Source organism: Anthonomus grandis, chromosome 16 (genome assembly GCF_022605725.1).
Source record: "Anthonomus grandis grandis chromosome 16, icAntGran1.3, whole genome shotgun sequence".
NCBI lineage: Eukaryota > Metazoa > Arthropoda > Insecta > Coleoptera > Curculionidae > Anthonomus > Anthonomus grandis.
Window position 1 is genome coordinate 8,870,753 of NC_065561.1, and position 22,857 is coordinate 8,893,609.

The window sequence follows — 22,857 nt, forward strand, 5'->3', positions numbered from 1 at the left end:
ATGGTACTTATTACCATGCCTGTCTTAAAATGAAAAAATAATTCATTTGGATTCGGCGGATTTATAAAATCCGGCTCCATACGGCTGTTTAACATACGAGCATCTAAACATATGCGTATGCTACCGTCTTTCTTTCGAACCGTCACTAATGGCGAAATATAATTTGTTTTCTCTCTTGAAATAATACCCCACTGAAGCATTTCCTCAATCTGAGACTTGACTTCGTCCCGATATGCAAATGGAATAGGGTACGTAGCACAATGAAAAGGACTATCATTGGTCATTATTATTTCGTGTTGGTAAGATCTTATATGACCCGGACATTCTGAAAATATAGACTCAAAGCGGCGTAAAAGATCAAAGAAGTGAATTTTATCTAATTCGGATGCATTAATAATATCGACGGCCGCGCGAATATCACTTTCATTATATTTGTGTTTGTAAGCACTAATATTACCCGGCTGTATCACCGAAACAGCCCCTGCGCTAGTGCATAAATTAAGACAACGCTCCTCTAAACAGCTTGTCATATGTTGACTATACTTAACTACATACTCGTTCTCATTTACAAAAAAAGCAATTATGGATTTATTAAAGTCAATATTAGCCTTAAATTCCAAGAGCCAATCGAACCCAAATAATATATCTCGATTCAATCCCGGTACTACCAAACATTTAACATCTAGGTAAACTTTCGCATCAGGGATATATAAATTAATAAGCTCTTGCGTTCTAACCCTTTGTTGTTTTCCGCCAATCGCAACCGTAATAGCCACATTCGTAACCGGTAAAACTGACATTCTAGACTTATTCGCAATGGATTTAAAAAAATCCTCAGAGATAGCAGTAATTTCGCTGCCACTGTCTATTAAAACTTCAACGCCTTTTTCTCCGACCACAGCCTTGATAACCGGCGATTTAATTGATGGTTTACAGGCCTCAAATTCACCCTCATTCTCGCTTTCCGTTTCGCTGAAAAAATCGAAATCTTCGTTAAAACGCGTCATTTCCATAGCTCTCATATTTTGCCTATCGACCCGCGCATCATTTCTGTCGACCGGCTCCGACGTTTGCCCATTAGCGCTCGAACCCTGTGTTCGCCGCCAAGTATTATTGTTTGGCCCCGTGTTGCCACGATTCCCCGGTCCGCTATTATCTGAAGTTTGGGTCGGTCCCATTACACGATCCCCACGAGTCTGCACACTTCGTCTATTAACATTAACAGCGTTACCCTCTGTTGGGTAAGCGTATGTTGCGTCGATGTCTCGCAGGTACTCATCGACCTCATCGAACGTCCTCAGCCCCCTGGTTACAATACCCCGCTGAACGTCAGGCGGAAAATGCCTGCTCAAAAACGATATTAATTTAGATTCGGGAATTGGTGACGATAAGAAACCCGCCTGGTTAAAAAGATTCGAAAAGTAGTCCGCGCGATTGCCAGATTCAAATCTCCCGTAGCTTATTTCCAAAAATAAATCTCTCTGTTTGTCCACCCCCCAAAATCTGTTTAAAAACGCCACCTCAAAATCCTGAAAATTATGAAAACTACTTTCTTTTATAGCTGCCCAATCAGCTGCTGTGCCTTTTAAACACGGCAATACCAAGCCCAATCTATGTCTATCTGGCACGCCGGCCTCGTCAAAAATTTTATAAACCTTATTTAAAAAGGCTTTAGGGTTCATTTTTCCCGCAGGAGAAAAATATAAATTATTACCCCCCAATTCCTTAAAATTTAAAATATAGGATCTATCCCCCAAACAAGCATTTTGCCTATTTATTGTTAAGCCCTCTTGAACTATCGCTCCGGCCACCGGTAAACTTACACTCGCGGCCTCATTTTTCTCCCCACTATTTTGATTTTGCTTGATAGATAGATCGGTTACAGCCTGTTTTAACATACTCATTTCAGACATTAATTTATTTAGCACCATATTGAAATCATTAGACTGAGTTATGTTTTCGTGTGCGGTAACACTATTTGTTTGCGAACCCTCCGCATTATCATTATCCGAATCATAAACAAAATCCGACATTTGATTCCTATTTTTACTTTTTCTTTTAGGTGGCATTTTAGCTTCCTTTTTTTTTTTTTTTTTTTACAAAGTAAGACCACCAACAAACAAAAACTGTCTACACTATTAAAGTTACTCGACAAAATACTACCAAACTACAAACTCTACCTTATCAAACTTAAACATTAATCTAGAATAAGGGTAGATTTCTACAAAAAACCAACTTTGTGATAAATATTAAACACTCCGAATATTCATTAAAATATTCTAAAGCACAAAAAAAAATAGTTCCGTGAGGATTCTATTATTTTAATAACCTTTATTTTAATAGAAACTAGGTAGATCCTCGTAAAATAGTCTATTGTCCTTGAAGACATCCAAACATGTTGAACTGTACCAAAACGTAGACAACGTACCACATGCGATTAACTAAACACCCATAAGACGTGTTTTTCGTCGGCTGACAGCAAATTATTTAATGATCCGCCTAGCAACAGCACGCCAAGAAATTGGAAAGAGCTTACCGGTTATTAAGCAATTGGTAACTGTAAACCTCAGGCCTCTAGTTGGGTGCCAATGAAACAGCTCAAGCTGAGCTTTATCTCGTTCTGGGTCGTCAGAGGAATCACAATTACAAAAACACACCGGTCAAACTCAAACTTTTTATTCGTACAACCAAAATTAAAAACTTTTAGCGCATCACCCTCGCTCATCAGGGTCTCGATGCCGAGTGACCTCGTCACCGCGGCATGTACAGTTAACCGCCAGCGCCACCATCTCTCCGGCGTTGCCGAACATCTTTTTATTTAGCTGAACCGTATCAATATTTTGTTGATAAACATGCTTAGTTGTCCATGTTGCCAGTGATTACTCAATTTTAACAGAAGAAAATAGTGATATAATAATTATTATAATTAGCCGAAATTGAGTTGCATTATTTATTATAAAGCAAAAGAATGAGTGAAACTCGTTTAATAACCAAAACTATTTTGTACTATATTTACACTAATAATAATTAATATTTTTAATTTGGATTCTTCCAATCACCAAATTTCCACACACAGCGGCAACGCTGTAGATTTAGCCCATAAATATTCTCGCAATAAATCTACATCTACACCTTCTTGGTATAAGAAAAAGCCCACTCTGTCCGAATTGCGGTATCTTAATACCATCGAACACACTTTCCCATTAAAAAAATTTCTTTCATTGTGTTTTAGGAGGTTACGTTTAAACTGCTAAAAAGCTACCTTACAGATCAAACACAAAGAGTAACTGACACACGAGCTCTGAAAGCCTAGTAGAAACCAGGGTTCCGCAAGCAACAGTGTTGGGTCCCATTCTATTCCTAATTTATATAAACGATTTGTTGGGTATAGCTCCGAGCTCTGTATTGGTGGCATTTGCCGAAGACATGGGGATATTTGTGAAAGAATGTTCTTGTGAAGAGGTGAAACATAAATGTGAGGATGCTTTGAGATTAATAAAAAAATGGTTAGATATTAAGGTTTAAAGCCTAAACTGTGACAAAAAAAATTGTCTTCCGTTCTTTATTGATATGAAATCAAGACCAACTTTTGAAAACATATCAAGAAAGAAAGACAAGATTGCAACAGTTCTTTAAAGATTGAAGTTGTTGAAATTGTTAAATATTTAGGCATATCTAGATAGTCAACTAAAGTTTAAACAACAAACTGAACAACTAGCTATTAAAGTTTAAAAAAAATCATTTTTAAAAAGTTAAAACATATATTAAAGCTCGCAAATCTTAGAACGGTGTACCACGCGATTTTTGAATCTACAGATCGTGTTTTCGTTCGTGACTTATCTGACTTTCGTGGGAGTTGCGTCGTTTGGCGACAAAATGTCCCAAAATATTACGCAAAAATCCAGGCATTTTTAAAATATTTATTCTAATGCGGGTTTTACAGACATTACAATATGTAAAACCCGCATAGAATTGTAATCTTAAAATGTTTAATATGCTGTGTTTTGCATAATGAAAATTAAAGCGTTATTCTAATAAAAAATAAAATATCAACTCTGATAAAAATATAATAAAAAATCAGAAATAAAACTCTAATAAACAAACTTAACAATGTATCATTTTTTTAAATAAAAGGCTCAAATAAACCGCCTTCTTTCGCAAACAAAAACTTAACCTGTCGTAAAAGCTATTTCGCACCTCCAAAAGAGTTTCAGCTAAAATGGAATTGGCACCTTCGACAATTTTATTTCGCAACTCCTCTAAATTTGTTGGCCTACTAAATTCATGCTTGTAAATGGTCTGCTTAAGGTAACCCCACAGATAAAAGTCATTTGGAGATAAATCTGGAGATCTAGGAGGCCATTTAATATCGCCAGTCCCACTAATAAGGCGGTTAGGAAAAGTATTTGTTAAAAATTCTTGTACCCTAGCCGCGTTATGGGCAGGACAGCCTCTTGCTGAAAATAAACCGATCCCAGGTCTACATCAGGTAGGATTTGAATGCCAGGAAGAACTTGATTTTGCAGCAACTCAAGGTACTTTTGAGCGTTTAAAGTGCCATCAATAAAAAATGGCCCTATAACATTGTCGCCCAAAATACCTGCCCAAACATTCAATTTCTGAGGATACTGGGTACGTAACTAAAAACTTCTGTGCTCGTTTTCCTGAAACCAATAACGAACAATGGAAGGATTGTGTTTGCCATGTAATGGAAAAGAAGATTCATCAGAAAACAAAATATTTTTAAAAAAATATTCGTTTCATTTGCCTGTTCCATCATGGTTTCACAAAATTCCATTCTTCGCCACTGGTCTTCAGGAAATATTTCCTGAGTTTTTGAATACTTGAAACATTTGTACCCATATTTTTTCCAGATACGAGCAACAGTTTTATTGCTCCTTCCCTCTCCAACACTTCTAGTGGACCGTGTCGAATCAAGTTATAGGGTACTGCAAACCATTTCTTCTCACCGTTCTATATCCTGGACCACTTCAACAGGTGGTTTTTGACGTTTTGTGTGGCATTTTTTACAATCTTAAAAACAAAAAGATGTCTCAAAATTTGTAACCACATTTAAAACCGTTCTTGCACAAGGAATCGGTCTATTCTCAAATGTCACTGAAAACAAATCTCTACATTGCCGAATTGCCTCCATAAAACCATTTAATTAATTGAACTCTTTCGGAAGGGGTATAAACAGTCATAGTGAAAAAAACACGAAAATAACGCTCAAAAATTATTAATGTGACGTGCAGTAACATAGCAAAGTAAGGTCTGCTGACTCCCGGTTCAAAAAATAAAAACGAAAAATTCCGCCACCTGCAAGCCGCAACCAAGCGGTGTTGCCATTATTTTGGGTAATTCGTAGCTCACGATAACACGATCTGTATAATGCAGTATGGGATAATCGCCTAGGGTAGCAGCTATGATATATCATTGAACGGTTTGAAAGTACTGCAAAATCGATGTATTAAGATAATTTCGAATAAGGACCCACTATCCGACAGGTCACATTTTCCAGTAATGAGGTTGCGCCAATTAAATGCTTATAGAATACATATTATCAATTATCCCCAAATTATCAATGAAACAAGTTCAAGTCAGTACCAAACTCGACAAAGATCACAAAAAGTTGCTGAAATACCAAATAAAAAAAGAGAATTTCACAAAAATGTATAACATACATGGCTTCAAAAATTTTTAATACCTTACCATACGAAATAAAAACAATTACTAATCAAAATTTAGACAACTTTGTAAAACCCATATAAAATCACTTGATTTTAGTTCTTAAGATTTCTTCCTATAAAAATTTACTAGTTACTTGTGCTAAAGAAAAAAACTAACATATTTGTATGTTTACTATTTTTATATAAGAGTTAGATTATTATAAATCTTTGTTTGTTCAATTATGTTAATTAAAATTTTTTATCAAATTTATTTAAACTATTTTAATTTAAAGTTGAAAGAGCTACGCGCTGGCAGTTAAGCTGCCTTAGTAGTGATTTCTTTGCTTGTTAAAATTTTAAATATAATAAAAAGAGTTTATTGTTGTACCACCTAACTGAATTTTTAATATATCTATTTATTATTATTATTTCTATTAGATGCTTTTCTACCCAAAGCTCTTAGATCTTTCAATGCTTAATAAATCACCCTGTACAGGGTGTCCCAAATTCGAGGGTGACCATTGGGATCTCGGAAAACGTAAAAGTTACGGGGTCGGTTAAATGGAGGCAAAGTTGCGCAATTTGGAGCTTAATAAAATGACGTTTAAGAAATTTTAAAATTCGATATCGGAAAACTAGAAACAGTTTTTCATTGCCTTTTTTTATGTTCTACAACATGCAAAAAAAAGACGTTTCGTTTTTTTTCGATCATCATCAACTTTATTTTTTCTTATGGGCGCCATATTGGATTTTCTCATTTTTTTATTATTTTTAATTTTAATTAAAAATATTATAATTAAATTATAATTTTTTTCAAGTATTTTTAATTGCCTTTAGAATGAGGTATTGCACTTGCATATCCGATTACTCCTTCTAGTACTTATATCAATGGGATTTGTTAACAAGTTTATCTGGGAAATTATCTTCGACTCTGTTTTATATATGAACCAAAGTTATGAAATACCCTGTATTCAATTCATATTTTTAAAACCAATTTAATAATGTGTTACAGGTATTTTTTTAATTTAAATGGTAAGTAGGCCATGCCAAACTGACATGGCCGTTGCTATGGTAACAAAAAAATAAAGGCGGCTATGACTTAAAACAATTGGATTGCTTAGATCAAACCTGAATGTCACCTGTTTCCCCTTGTTTTTAGTAATTCTTTAGCTTTTAAATTCTTAAAAAATAAGAAAATGGCATTTTCAAATTTAGAAAAGCGCGATATGTTGCGAATTTATTTTGGAACAAACCGAAACTAATACTTGCCGCAGAAGGACTTCCCACTGACATGGACTCCCTGAGAAAATTATACTGTCGGTTTCATAATGACTATGGTATTGGTTCGGCTGAAATTGAAGCAGACCTCTCCGCCTTTGGATCCTTCTTCTCTTCAGAAAGACTCCTACGGCTCCAGAAAATTAGAGAAGGTCAAACTAATTATTTTTCTCCAACTAAGTCAAAAATTTTTTAAATAAAACGACGCGAATAGAGGATCAAGCACCCTCTAAAAAAATGGACATTAGCAAGTTTAATATATTCCTCATTAACATTCAGTCCTTAAGACATAAAACAGATGAATTACATCTTTTATTGGAAGAGCTAAACTTTCCACATATTGTTGCCATAACAGAACATTGGTTAAAGACTGATGAGCCTGTATTTATTAAGAACTATACCACTTTAGCTAGATATAATAGAAGTAATTTATCTCATGGAGGTACTATGATAATGTCCACTAACAACGATTTTTCCGCGGTCACAAAATTTGATAATTTATTATCTGAAAAAGTATTCGAATTTTCCATCGTCTATCATAATACCTTTGACCTTTATATAGTTTGTATTTACAAAACACCTGACGCGGACGTGCAAATTTTCTGCCAAAAATTATTAAGCTTGCTAGAATCCCTGCCCTTAATAAGCAAATTAATTTTGTGCGGCGATCTTAATATTGACTTCTCCAGTGTGTGTGCTGCTAAGGAATGCCTTCAGTCCATATTTGATTCATTTGGGATGGTTGTGCATATTAACTCTCCAACCAGAATAACCAAAACTAGCTCTAGTATCATGAACTACGTCGTATCAACCTTTGATTCGGAACTCGTTGATTAAACTGTCTTTAACTCAGGTTTCTCCGATCATGAAGCAGTGTTAACTAAATTTTCTCTAAATCACAAAAATAAAAGAGTCCCGCGTAAAATGTGTCGTATCGTTGGGGAAAAAAATGTCCTAAATTTCAAAAATCTATGTCTAAGAACGGACTGGGACTTCCTATCTGATGATGTTAACACTGAGTTTTCTCGATTTATAAAGTCACTGTCTGATTTGGCATCCAACTCATTTCCTCTTAGACCCATCAATATTAAACAAAAAAAACCATGGTCTAGTAAAGGCTTACGCTTGTCTTCTAAAAATATAAACTCCTTATCACACTTAAAAAAATTCTCAGTGTGTTCTTCCACGATTACGTAAGGTTGTACAAAAAAATTTACCATAAAACAATAAAGGCAGCCAAGGACCTCTATTACAATAAAAGGATTTCTAATTCTGGAAATGTTGGTAAGGAGACTTGGTCTATTGTTAATGAATTAAGGGATAAGACTTCTCCATCTATCACAATCCCCACTTCACCGGATAACTTAAACAACTACTTTATAAATGTAGCCAAAAATCTCATGAATACCGTAACTCCTTCCCACGATCCTCTCTCATATCTCGCTAATGAGAATTTACATAATTTCTTTCTTACACCCATAGCATTAGAAGAACTACGCAGCACAATAAAAGACATTAAAAACAAATCTTCATCTGCGGCTGATGGTCTAACGCTCAAAATGTTTTTAAATCTCCCGGATATCACTTTAAACCATCTTACCAACTTGATTAATATGTCTCTTCAAATTGGAATCTTTCCAAGCTGCCTTAAGACGGCAATTATTATTCCTTTACATAAAGGGGGCGAGAAGGATCAATGTTCGAACTACCGCCCAATTACACTTCTCCCAACATTATCGAAAGACTGGTAAAGAAACGACTTTTATCCTTTTTGCTTAAATATAAAATTATAAACCCAGTCAGTTCGGATTCTTGAGTAACGAGTGCACCAATGACGCTATGTTGTCCCTCTTTAATAATATATACTCCGGCCCAAACAGCCATCTTTCTACAGCAACAATTTTGTGTGATTTCTCTAAAGCTTTCGACTGTGTAAACCATAATATCCTAATTAATAAATTGCAGCACTATGGAATTAGAGGAACACCTCTCGAGTGGTTCATGTCATACCTGAACAACAGGAATCAGTTTATTAGGGTTGATTCGATGACGTCTTCGTACAAGCCAATAGAATGCGGGGTACCTCAGGGCTCAGTTCTAGGCTCTATTTTGTTTCTTCTATTTATAAATGATATTGCTAATCTGGACATAAAGAAATGGTAAAATTTATAAAATAATAAATAAATGGTAAAATTTGTCTCTTTGCGGACGGTACTAGTTTTTCTTGGAGCAACTTTTAAATATGGTGGCTCTTCGTAGAACCATATCTCGTGACCTAGTCACCATTAAATCGTGGTGCGATTCAAATCTCTTGTGCCTTAACGTTTCAAAAACTAGAGTATTATCATTTGGCGGTGCATTGCAACCATTTGTAATTAATAACAACAGAATGGAGGTCGTTGATTCCGTAAAGTTCTTGGGACTGATGGTAGACAACTCTTTAAAATGAGATATCCACATCGGTTCCTTATCCAAAAAATTAAGGTCTGCATGTTTTGCTCTGAGATCAGTATCCAGGGAGCTAAGTTTGGCAATGGCTATAACAGTTTATTATGCCCTGTTTGAGTCGCACCTCCGATATGCCCTTCCGTTTTGGGGTACGTGTGGTGCGACTCAATTTGAACGCATATTTAAGCTACAAAAGAGAACTATACGCTATTCATTAAGACTAAATTACAGAACTCACTGCCAGGAATATTTAAAAAAATTTAAAATACTAACTCTTCCTTCCTTATTTATATTTCAATCCGTCTGCCTAATCCGCAAGCACTTCTCAGGTATGTCAGAAAAGCCATCTCACAATTATCCTCTTAGAAACGCAGAGTACGATCTTTATCTACCAACCCCACGATCAGAACTAGTTAAACGATCAATTCTTTACAATGCAAAAAAAATGCACAATCATCTCCCATATGAAATCAAATCAATAACAACTTTTACCAAATTTCGGAAAGCTCTGAAATCATACTTGCTGGATGTTATGAATTAATGTTATGTAATTTTAAGCACGCGCTTCCTAAACACTGGTTAATTTGTTTATGTTGTTATGATAATGTACATAAATAATATTCGTATATTATGTAAACAAATTAGTAGTTTGCTAATAATGTTTTTGTAAACAGGTGCCTGCTTTTTTTGCCGACTTTGTATACAAGTGAATGTATATATATTTTATAGATTTTAAGGAAATGTGACATCAAACAATTTATAAAATTGTTAAGTTTTTTGTATGTTTTGTTGTATTTTTTATTTTTATATATTTGTATTTTTTGTTGTTTCTTTCTATATATTTTGTTTGTATGATTTATTTAAATAATAGCTTTGTCGACAAAATTTTAAATTTTATGATAATAAAGCGTTGATTGATTGAAATGCTAGAATTTCAAATGAGCGATACTTACAGGAATATCCCGACCGGTTGCAGCCGCATGTGAATTACTTTGCCAAACTTGATACAAATTTGGTGGAATTTGGAAGAAGATTCTGCAAATCTGCATTCAATATTAATCTACCAACACTATTGGGCGGTAGAAAACCCAAGGCAACACGCAGAAGTCAGGCCACAGCTGTCGAACTTGTTTTAACGGGTGGATATGATTGTGGCGCAACAAAATTATTGGCCCAGTTATCTACGAGGGAAGTTTAACTTCCGAAAGGTTTATAGAATTGGTTTTAAACAACATATTAGAACAATTTAAAGATGAGCCTCTTAATATTGTAAGAGAGTTCTGGTGGCAGCAGGATGGCGCGCCTCCACATAATGGACGATTAGTCACAAAACACCTAAATGAAATATTTCCAAATAAATGGATAGAAAAGCACGGAGCTGTGCAATGGCCTGCTAGAAGTCCAGATTTGAATCCTTTGGAGTATTTTTTATGGGGTTACCTTAAAAATAAATTATTTTGCGACATACCTGACGACATAATTCAATTAAGGCATAATTTAATAAGAGAAATTAGCTCAATTCCCGCAAGATCATTCAACGTGCAATATTAAAATAGGTTGTCTTTCTGCAAAATGCATCAAAGCAGAAGTATATCAATTAAAACATATTTTGTGAATATTTTATATTATTAATTAGGTATTACCTTTTTGTGATTATGTTTAAGTTTTTTTTGTAAGATTAGGTATTTAGTTATTATTTTTGTAAACGATTATTTAATACCTATATCAGGGAAATTTCGCGTTCTTTTTGCCTTAAAAATATAAAGTATTAAGTAATAATCAAGCTTTAATTATTAAAAATTACATTGTTTTTATTTTAGTCCATAGCCAGCTTTCATTTTATTAAGTTTAACCGGCTAATCTCATTTTGTCATGGTAGACTATATAAACTTAAAAAAATCAAAATATTAGGTTAGAAAAGGATACATTTTCATTGAATTGGTTAAAACAAAAACTATATCAAATACAGATTTTTTTTTTGCGTCATGTAGGACATAAAAAGTGGCAATGAGAAACTGTTTTTAGTTTTCCGATGTCTCTTTAAATAAAGTCGGTAGAAAGTAACAACGATTTTGACAATTTTCGTTTTTTTTTTCGGATAACTCCGGAAGTATCTGGAATTTTAATTTTTTTTAAACGTCATTTTATTAAGCTGCAAATTGCGCAACTTTGCCTCCATCTAACCGACCCTGTAACTCTTACGATTTCCGAGATTCCAATGGTCACCCTCGAGTTTGGAGCACCCTGTACAATTAATTACTCCGAAATTTAAAAAAAAGTAATTTTCAAAAGCCCAACTGTTCTTAAATGTGAGGTAAATAAAATCAAAGTTACACAATTCGACCATATATCACACTTACCAATATAAGTAGGCTCTTTCTTAACAGCTAGCCTAGGATTGCCATTGATTTCGATAAAACCATCAGCATGCACCCCAGGAAAAGACACCCGATCCAATAATTCGGATATCAGTTTTGCGTCGAATGGATCAGATGGAACGTAAGTTAAAGGCTGAACCTGAACTGGCGACCGCACTTTAGACGTCGGACTTTGAAGAGGAGTCGATTGCATTGGCGAATGCGGAGAGGTATCTACAGTAGTAGGTATGTGGGGCGGTAGAACATCTTCCATTAAATCTCCTATTAAAAAAAAATTATGAAAAAATCAAGGTAAACAAGAAATACCGTACCCAAAAGACTTCGACGCAAAGCCGCATTTGCCTTCATGTTTTGTTCCAAATAACTATTGTGTTCCTCCGAAATCATACTGATTCTATTCGGATGCGCAAATACTGAAGATTTTGTAGTTGCTCCGCTTGAACTGGAGCTAGACCTTAAATATTTGGAATTATTTTTTGCACACAAAAAGGGTTCTGTAGCATTGATCTTACCCAAAACCACTTTTTTCTTCTATAATTGTACTTAGGATTTTATTTTGACATTTGGTTTCGCTAAATAACATTTTTCTTGCATTTTGAAGCTCCTGCATATTGGATTCGTTGACTGGTTGGCTTTTAGATTGGGGGGTACTGACCTACAAAAGATTTTAAATTCAAAACGTTGATTTGTCAATATATTGGGATATATTTGATATACATTTCCACGCCGCCCCCTCTTCCAGTAGGTCTGTCCTTCGTTACTCGCCTATTATCATTTATTTTATACCACCGAAGATTTTGATTAAACAGTGCTTTCATTTCAAAATGAACTACCCTTAATAACTTCTTGATAAAAAAAGTCACGCCAATCTAGATATACAGGGGGACGTTTCATTTTATATAATAAACATAAAAAAAAATATTTTTTTTGAATATAATTTTAATATGTAGTAACTAGTCTCCGTCCGATTTTACCAATTTGAACTTAATTTCTATCCTTAATTTGTATCATGTAGTGTTCTTCTCTGCTTCTTATTTGTTCTTTTTATTAGTGAATACACAAGCGGATCTGATTATGCCTAGTATGGGCGAAACACGTGTAACCCTCTGACTTTAATTTAATAAATTCGAGACCTGTGACTTGAAGTTTGTTTCATTACTATTTAATGTAAGCCGATCTCTTTGAGAAAAGATGGACTATTTCTTGGAATTACTTTGGTATATCAAATGCGAACCCCCATTGTGTAACACATCATTAGTAGCATTAAAATATCTATTCAACAGTGCCAAAAAAAAAATAAAAATCGGTTGACGTACCAGCGAATAGTATAGTAAAATGTCTGGTAATAATGAATATTTTATCGACGTCATGCTTTGATATGTCAAATGGCTATTCTATAGTGTGATACATCATTTTAAAGGGCATACAATCTACCACCTAACGGTGTATAAACAATATAAGTTTATGGACTTATAAACAATAAGTCAGTTCACAGAATTTATTTTAATAAGTGCACAAAATATACTCCGTTATTCGCGAGACAATAATAAAGTGTGTTTTGGAATTCCTCACGAACATTGGCAAGTGTTTGTCCGATAATATCTCTACATTCACGAGTAATTCGATCCTTTAAATCATTAATATTTTCAGGTGAGTTTTAGAAACTTTGCCTTTTTAAATACCCCAAAGAAAAAATCTAGTGGCGTTAGGTCTTGCGACCCAACAGGTCATTCAATTGCACCACGCCTGCCAATTGTTCATTAAGCCACTCTCGAACTGTCAAAGCGTAGAGCGGGAAAAAAAATCTTGTTGCAAATACAAATTATTTTCGTTTAGTATCCCAACACCAATTTCAGCCACACAACAATATTTGGACTTAATGAGCTGCTTATTACCATACATTTTTACTGGTAAATCGCTTCAACTTTCATCATTTTTTTTTTAGCGAAGTAAGATGGAAAATTGTTTGCCATTTAAAATAATGTGTCACTATGAGGACACTATGAGGCAACCATTTGACCTACCAAAGTTAAGCTTGATAAAATGTCTTTTATTACCACACATGTTTGCTTAAGGTACGTTTCCTTTGAAGCGGCTGACGCACTGCGTCTGACGCAGATACTTGCGCTACAAAGAAAATTAAATATAATCGTTTTCTTTCATGCGTCTGACGCTATGCGTTTGGTGCGGCTGACGCGGATAAGGACCAGTGCCTGCGTCAGTACCTCTCTCCAAGCAGTCTAGCCGCAGCCGCAGAGCAGGATAGATCGTAAAATTTTTGGAATTTGTGTTTACAAAGAGCAAAATCAGGTTTAAAAATCAGTATAATGGCCGTTAACAACGCAAAAGTTTTATTTTCATGTACGGAGGACGAAAGATTGGTGGAATGTGTTTCAAAGTTTTCTTGTTTATTTGACTTGGAACACTCCTCGTACAAAGATCAATTAGTGAAAGATAATGCCTGGAAAGAGGTTGCGGATTTTGTACCAAAATCAGGTAAGATAGGTATATTAATTACTTAAGAGTGATAAAAAAACTATAGAGGCAGTTTGTCATTTTATGTGATGCCAACACGATAGACTGTGAATTCCTGCTTTGTAAAATTTGCTCCTGTATATTTACCAACATAACAGGGGCGTCATGAAATTAATGTTTTTTTTTTTAAATTATTGGATGTTATTTCTATTTAGTGCACTTAATGTATTCGGTAAAATTCGTCCTGGTAACAGTTTATTTAAGCCAAAAATAAATTTTGCAGCGTTGCCTGATTGGCCCTTTAACGAGTTTTTTTTTTGAAAATAGGAAGAAATGGTTCTTAGAATGTGAGCTTATTTCGGCATGTAAACAAACCTGAATTTATGAATGGAAAGCTCTTTCTATAGTTCTTTATTACTCTAAGATTAATTATTATAATAAATTAATAACGTTTTTTTTTTAAATCTTTATTATAAGATGTAGATACATATATCTATATTTTTACGCAGTTCTAGTAATATATTGATTTTGCCACATGACAGATCCTGCGTCCCCATTACAGTAATCCATAAATAAATCTCTTACATAAAAACCGTCAACATTTGCAAAACCTCCCGTTCTAGCTAAGGGAATTAAATTTTCTGATGGTGGTCGCTCAGTACGATCAAATTCGTAGTAAGGTCTATTTTGAGCTTCTAAGTATGCTTCTCTAAGAAAATTATGTAGGCAGCAGGCTACAATAATTAAATCATCAGTTGTCTCTGGCTTCAAATCAACAGGCGTGTAGAATACGCGAAAAATTTGAGACAGCAAGCCAAATGCGTTTTCAGAAACTCTCCTAGCCCTGCAAAGTCGATAATTAAAAATTGCTTTTTGATTATTAGCACTTGCAGCTGGTCTAGAAAAGGGTTTCATCATATGTGTATGTAATCGGAATGCTTCATCACCCACTAAAACAAAGGGCGCCACAATTCCTGAGTTTGGTAGGCTACAAGACTGCGAAAACATATTTCCACTTCTAAAAAATTTTACAATATTGCTTTTGTCAAAGATTCCATTGTCGCCTTCTTTACCATATGATCCAACATCAATAAATATAAATTTGTAGTTGGCATCGACAACTGCGAGTAAAACCATGGAGAAAAAATGTTTGTAGTTAAAATACAAAGATCCAGTTTTCATTGGACAAAACATTCGTATATGTTTGCCGTCTATAGCCCCGCAGCAGTTAGGAAAATTCCTTCTTTGTCCAAATTCCTTGGCCTTTTTTCTTAAATCTTCTGGTGGCACTGATGATAAAAAGATTGGCATTAATTTTTGGCGTAATACTGAAAGTGTCGTTTGTACAATTTTGGATACATAACTGTGAGATATCCTAAATGCAAATGCCAGTGAGTGATATGATTCGCCAGTCGCCATATATCTGTAAAAAAAATTAATGATACATGATACCTTTTAACTAGCAAAAAACATTAATAAATAATTTATTTTTTAAATTATTGTTTACATTTTTTTCAGTGACAGATTGTAAGAAAAGATGGCGTAACATTAAGGACACTTATATGAAAAGAAAAAAAAAGAAAAGGGATCAACTGGATCTGCTACCAATAAATCAAAACCTTGGCCTCTGTCTAAAAGGTTGTTTTTTCTAAAAAAAGTGAATCATTAACGACTGTAAGTATATTTAAGAGATTTGGATTCTTTATAATTTTCTTAATACAACACTTTATATTGTAGAAGCACATCAAACATTGAAGAGCAAGAAAGTCAATATGAACAAGAAACTGACAGTATTGAAACTATATGTATACTACCTTATTCACCCCCAGAGTTTGATGATGCACTTTTCACCTCTGAAGCACCATCTACATCTACTTTTCAAGCATCTTGTTTTACTCTACAAAGGAACACTCCAAGTCACAGTTTACGTTCACAGCCAAGTAAGAAACAAAAATTCACTGACAATCTTACTCGAATGATGCAAGACAGGCAAAACGACCGAGCCAAAATTATAAATTCAATATCTAAAAAAAACGAAGATGATGAAATTGATGTGTTTTTTAAAAGTATTGCTATATCCGTAAAAAAATTCAAGAGAGAGCTCCAAAACGAAGCAAAATTGCAAACCTTAAAAACGGTTATTGATTTAGAAGAACGTAACAAATCTACTAGCAGTACGCCTCAAATATCACCTTTAGAATCAAATTCTAGCAGTAGTTTCTTATATTCGATTTCACCACCACCAACAGTTACGCCAGCACCACCAGTTACGCCAACACAACCAGTACCTTCAAAAATGCAAAATTTTTATGTACATGCTTTCAACCAATATGAAAATCTATGATGTATTTTAATTAGGTACCTACCGAATATGATCATGAATAAATAAATAATACTTACCGCAAAGTAACAGCTAGTTTTTCATCTGGGGTTATAGGATACGGATATTTATTTGAGGAATTTCTCGTTATATCATCTTTTATCATATCCAGAATATATTTAAATTGTGAAATGTTTAGCCTAAAAAACTCCCGAAATTTTCTCTCATCCTTTAATAAATGTTCATTAATAAGTATGTTAAAACATCCCTCTTCTCTTCTTCTCTTAAACATGGGATGAACTTCCGCAATTTTTTCGTAATTGTTGAGTTCCATCAATATTTCCTCCTCTTTATCGATTTCTTCCAATAAACGATATAATAGCAAGTCGTTTTTATCCATAATAAATTTTATTTCTATCGAAAAGAAGTATCCGCTTTCTGTCAAAGATCGTACACAACTGACGCGCGAGAGAAAACACTAAACTTGCGTCAACCACATGCGATAGACGCAGTCCGTCAGCCGCGTGCATCCGCCGCTTCAAAGGAAACGTACCTTTACTATTCGCTTATACGTCAACCAATTTTATTTTTTTGGGTTTGGTTAGATAGGAGATTGTGTGACTTTAAAATGATATATCACAATTAGGAAAACCATTTCAAATACAAAAGTTTGAGGTCGATAAAATATCCATTATTCGCAGACATTTTTGGTCACTATTCACTGGTACGTCAACAAAGTAGTACAATCAAAGTTCATGAAATGCAGCTGTTAAAAAACAGACGTTGAGGTGTCCAGAAAAATGGTGTACCTTATATTTTCATTATATTTCATCGTGACACATTAATATTGTCTTTTTTAGAAGTGTTTTTAAATACTATGCCTAAAAAGGATTTTTCCTACAAAATAAATAATAATTATTTATATTATAAGTGGTTCATTGGTAACTGAATGGATAGAAAATATTGATAATTTGGCAATATGGCCGGGTCATTAGAGGTCACCCAACGAGTGAAACAGCTGTAGTTGTTGACTTTTTTGGTAGAAAATCATGTTTATTACTATTTGGCAGGTAATTTGTTTGTAAGAAAAATTTTTGATATATGGCTTTGCACATAAATTATAATTTATTACATCTTGATTTAGTCCTTTGTTTTTTAAAACTGGTAAGCCTTTAAACATTTTCATTAGATCAGGAATTTGAATGTACCCTCTATTTGAATGTATAGTATGTGAATGTATGTAAGTTAGATACCTCCCAAAGTGTCACTGGTTTCAGGAAAAAACTAGAGGTACATACACATAATAGAGTAGATTCATTTTACTAAAATTTGGCATCGGACAGTTGGCTTTTAAATAAACTAAAACATTTTTATTATTATGCTGCAGATATAAATATTTTTTCTATGATTTAGTCACTTAAACGTTTGTTATATAAATTGGATAACATATTATAACTGCTTTCAAACAGTCCTTATACTTTTTTTTGTAATAGGTATAGGCTTATTTATTTATTTGTTTAATCAATACACGGGATCAACCCCATTACAAAAAATATAAATAATGCTGAAAAAAAAAAAGCTAGATTTATTCATTAACAATAATTATCTGACCTGATCTTAATAACAAGAATAATTAAACTGTTTTACAAGTAGTAATAATAATATTTCAAAATATAAACAATATAAACAACAAATATAAACAAATTGGCATTGCAACATTACCTAAGAAAAAACAAGATATATTGTTATGAATAACAATGATCAAATGTACTTCAAATTACTAATCATGAAACAAAATTATTTAAAAAAAAAAAACAAAATCCTACTAATTCTTAACAAGACTTAAAATGCAATAAGGAAATTCTCAAAACTTTAATTCCATTAGAGTTTACTAACCTCAATGTTCTTTCGTCAGATGAGGGCATAGCATAGTTGGTACGATGATGAGGCAAAGAAAACAATCGATTTACCCTCAGATTACGGTGTGGAATATTAAATGAAATTTTACTAAGTTGTTCGGGACAAATCACAAGGCCATTCAATAGTTTAAACATTAACATTAAATCGTTCTCAGTGTGTCTCTTAAGAGCATTAGTCACCTGCTCATTACTGTTATTTCAGTAATTCCTTTATTTTAAAAGATATTTAACTGCGGTTTTGAGTAAAGTTATTTAAATTTCCTAAAGAACACCGCTACAGAACGTTTTTTTTATTTTTTTATTTTTTTGTAGTTTTTAATTCTGCAATAATGAAAAAAAGTCGAAAATTCGTCTATAGCGGGAACATAAAATCATTATTATAAAATTAAGCCAAATGGTAAAATATAAAATTTTAATTAATAAGAGCGTAATATCAATAACCGAAAAATTGAAAAAACAGCTTTAAATTTCCCAATACCTGCGGCTTTTGCTGGTAGCTGGCAACGCAGCGCCGCGCGCCGCTTGTCTGGCTGGTGACGAGAGTCGTCCACTGAACGGAAGCTGTTCGATATTATATCAATTTCGGTAATTGCATGCTACTGTTTTTCCGCTGTAATTTGTATACCTATGATTTTGTGCTTTTTGGGGTAGTTGTGTTTCGTGTTATTATTGTTTTTTCTTTTATCTTTGCGTTTTTTATTCTTATCTATTTTATTGTGTATTAGTTAACCATTTTTTTTATTGGCGGTTTGAAAAATTTTAATAATAAACAATGGGTAAACGAAAGGAGGGTAAAAAAGATGTGTATTATATTAATAAAAAATCTTTAAAACAAAGAATGAAGCAAGCCCGATCTAATAAAATAAACAATTTAAGGTACGTATAAAACAGTTTTAACCTAAATAAAGGTTTATTATTTACTTAGGTTTATTAAAACTTTTTAATCTTACTTTATTTTAGAACTGCATCTCAAACTTTTAAAAATACTGTTTCTGTTAAAAATACTGTTTCTGTCGACCATCTAGAAGAAAAGGCTCGCGAGGAATCCAGGTTAGTATAGGATTTTTTATAAGCATTTAGAGAAGTGCCTTTTTTAACTTTTTAATGTTTTTAAGGTAACTTTTTTGAGTATTTAGAATTTACAACAACATTATCCTGAAAAATACAACATATTCCATAGAAAAAAAACTTTCATTTATTACAGTAAACCCTCGTGTAGTTATAATTATCAAGATTCTCAGAAACAAATATCGCCAACAATTTTGAATAATTATAGTGAGTTAAATGTTGAAGATTCTATGAGGTATGTATATATTACATGTTATTTTTTAATTATAATCTAAACGTATTACATTTTAGTATAGAAAATGATAATAAACTTAAAAATGGTGCTAAAAGTCAAAGCCAGCAAGAAAATAATTTAGAATCGGAGGAAAAAAGTGGTAAATAATTTAATACATTATTTATTAAAAATAATTATATAAAATTAATTAATTTTTAAGCAATGAATTTGAGATAGCAGGTAGGCGGATATTTGACGTTGAATATTTATTTAAACAATTTTTAAATGGGGAACGGCATAAACCGTTTGACTGCACTCTTGTGGATATGGAATTGATTAAAGAAAAGAGCAACGGATTATATAGTGAATTTACACTAAAATGTAAAATGTGTAACCTCACTAAAGTAATTTCAAATGAAGAAAATAAATCTCAACAACTTGAACTAAATTCTTCAATGGTTTTAAGCATATCTACCGGACTAGGCTATTCACAAATTAAAGAAGTAGCCACTTCCATGAATATACCATTTATGTCTTATAAAACGTTTAGCAGCCACCATGAGAAAGTGGGTTATTTGATTAGGGAATCCGCATGGAAGAGTATGGAAGAAGCTGCCGCTGAAGAAGCTAGAATCGCAACCATTGAAGGCGAAGTGGATAAAGATGGAATTCCATGTATTACCGTAGTGACCGATGAGGCTTGGGCAAAGAGATCCTACAATGTCAATTATGATTCTTCTTCTGGAGTGGTAATACTAATAATAATAATATCAAAATCAAAAATAAGTATTTCCTTTTAACTGTTGACTAAAAACATTACATAAATGATTAATGTTTTAATTTGTAATTTTTAGGCATGTATAGTTGGCTATAAAACAGGGAAGTTGTTATTTCTGGGAATAAGAAATAAATTTTGTTCGTTATGTTCCTGGTACGAAAATAAAAAAAAGATGTTCCAATATATAAGTGTCATAAGAACTGGAACGGTACATCTACATCGATGGAAGCTGACATAGTATTGGAGGGCTTTAAAAGAAGCATTACAATTTAAAATTTACAAAAATGATTGGTGATGGAGATTCCTCGGTCCACCGAAAACTATTGCAATCAAAGCTCTATGGTAATATGTTGGTGCAAAAGGTGGAGTGCAGGAATCATTTGTTGCGAAATTTTGCCAAGAAAATTCGAGAAATTTGTAGTATGTATATTTTATATTTTAATACAAGTATACAGAGTGTCCTACTTAAAATGATATACATGGGGAAATCGAGAGCATGATTTGGTAGAAGTTAAATGCCCATTTAGCATTGCCAACATGACTCCAACCGAAGCAATATTATCAAAAAAGATTACATTCGCTACATTGGAAAATAACCACCTACATTTGAAAAAAACCACAATTATTACTACCAAGTTCAGGGGCAGTTAGCTATAGCTAACAAGAAATCATGCTATTTTATTATTTGGAGCCCTCTTGGCATGTTAGTTGAACAGGTGAGAGTTTTAATTGAAAACATAAATTAATACTTTATAGTATTCTGTATTTTTTTAGATTGGCCGTGATGAACAATTTTGGGAGGAACAAATGTTACCAAAATTACAAGCCTTCTACTTCCATTTTTTATTACCAGAAATAGTCGACCCGCTTTATCCAAAAGCGCTGCCTATCAGAACTTAAAATTCTTCCGTTGGCGGAAAACCTGTCAACTGAATCGATGCAGAAGCTAATGTAATATATATATTTTTTTAATTTATTTCCTAATATGTAAAAACCTTAATAAATATGTATATACGTTTTTTATATGTTTATATTTTTTTTGTTAATGTACGTTTCGTTCGTTTCTTTTTTTTTTTAAATTTATTGCAATATTTTCCCATAATACCTAAATTGGGCGTAGCACGAATCTGGTAAAAATAAGTGCAAAAATAAAATAAACTTACAGCGTATCAAAGTGTATTCAAGATGATTTTTAACTGTCAATATCTCAAACACAATAATTAAAGCTAATATTTATAGATAATAGATAATTTATAGGTTATTATGTGTAATAAATAGTAATATTTAATCTAATAAGATTTTAATTATTTAGAGATGTGAAAAACATATTTTAACATAATGCAGAATAAAATTGCGCTTGTGTCTTGTGTTTTGGTGCAATTTTTTTACAATGTTTATTGAAAATCCGTATAAGCCTAAAGATTTTTTTTTTAAGATTAAAATCATAAAAGCGTATCCAATAAACGCTTTACTAATTGCGCAAAAACTTCTTATGAAGCAGAAATAGAATAAACTTCAAAAAAAAAAAATAATAAAACGCTTTTCTGGACGAGACCGCTCAAAAATTCACAACGCAATGCAGCCCGAATCGCTGCGGATCGATGGGAAAGCAAGTGACGACGCAACGCGCGACGGTGCCGTGTTGTCAGATGTTTGCCGGACGGGCTAAACGACTAAAAGCGGATTCTCAGTTGGTCGCGCCAGGAATAGCGCTCTTAAGTGAACTTCGCATATTCAGCAAGTTTACTGCTTCATCATAACAATGGTCATTAGGAACTGATATGTAAAGTTTGTTTTTGAACTCTCTCCAGTGCTATACAATTATTCATGTAAAAAGGAGACCAAATTATTGATCGATATTCCAGCAAAGAGACAACAAGTAATATGTACAACCTTTAGCAAGTTTTAACCGACAGGTCCTTACAATTGCGCAGGACAAAACCAAGGACCTTAGATGCTTTAGTTATAACAGTATTCACATGGGTATTAAAATTCAATTGTTCATCAAAAAAGATACCAAGGTCCTTTACTACTTCAGTATACCTAAGATTAACATTATCAATAGTATAGGAGGAAATTATCTGCTTGTTTATTTTGTATGAACTAGTGCAACTGCATTTACCCACACTGAAAGCCAAACCATTACCAACACACCATTCACATAATCTATTCAGATCATTTTGCAAGAGAACCATGTCCTGTTCTGAACCGATCATCCTATAAACCTTTAAATCGTCGGCAAACAACAAAAAATTACTATTTTCAAAGCAAACCAAAATATCGTTAATGAAAATATTGAACAATAGAGAA

The 22,857-nt window shown here is 33.3% G+C and overlaps 1 protein-coding gene and 1 long non-coding RNA gene across 2 annotated transcripts in view; one reads left to right on the forward strand and one right to left on the reverse strand.

The window, feature by feature from the left end:
- Positions 1-22,857, reverse strand: part of LOC126745466 (mitotic checkpoint serine/threonine-protein kinase BUB1 beta-like) — a 129,234-nt gene that overhangs the window by 30,856 nt on the left and 75,521 nt on the right. Inside the window, exons 12-14 of the mRNA XM_050453320.1 lie at positions 12,286-12,428; positions 12,085-12,227; positions 11,756-12,034 (exon numbers count right to left, since the gene is read on the reverse strand). Coding sequence (XP_050309277.1) covers positions 11,756-12,034; positions 12,085-12,227; positions 12,286-12,428 — 565 coding nt within the window. The remainder of the gene's footprint in view (positions 1-11,755; positions 12,035-12,084; positions 12,228-12,285; positions 12,429-22,857) is intronic.
- On the forward strand, positions 19,851-21,560 carry LOC126745478 (uncharacterized). The gene is made up of 4 exons (XR_007663562.1): positions 19,851-19,929; positions 19,990-20,518; positions 20,624-21,263; positions 21,322-21,560. It is a non-coding gene; the product is annotated as an uncharacterized LOC126745478 (long non-coding RNA).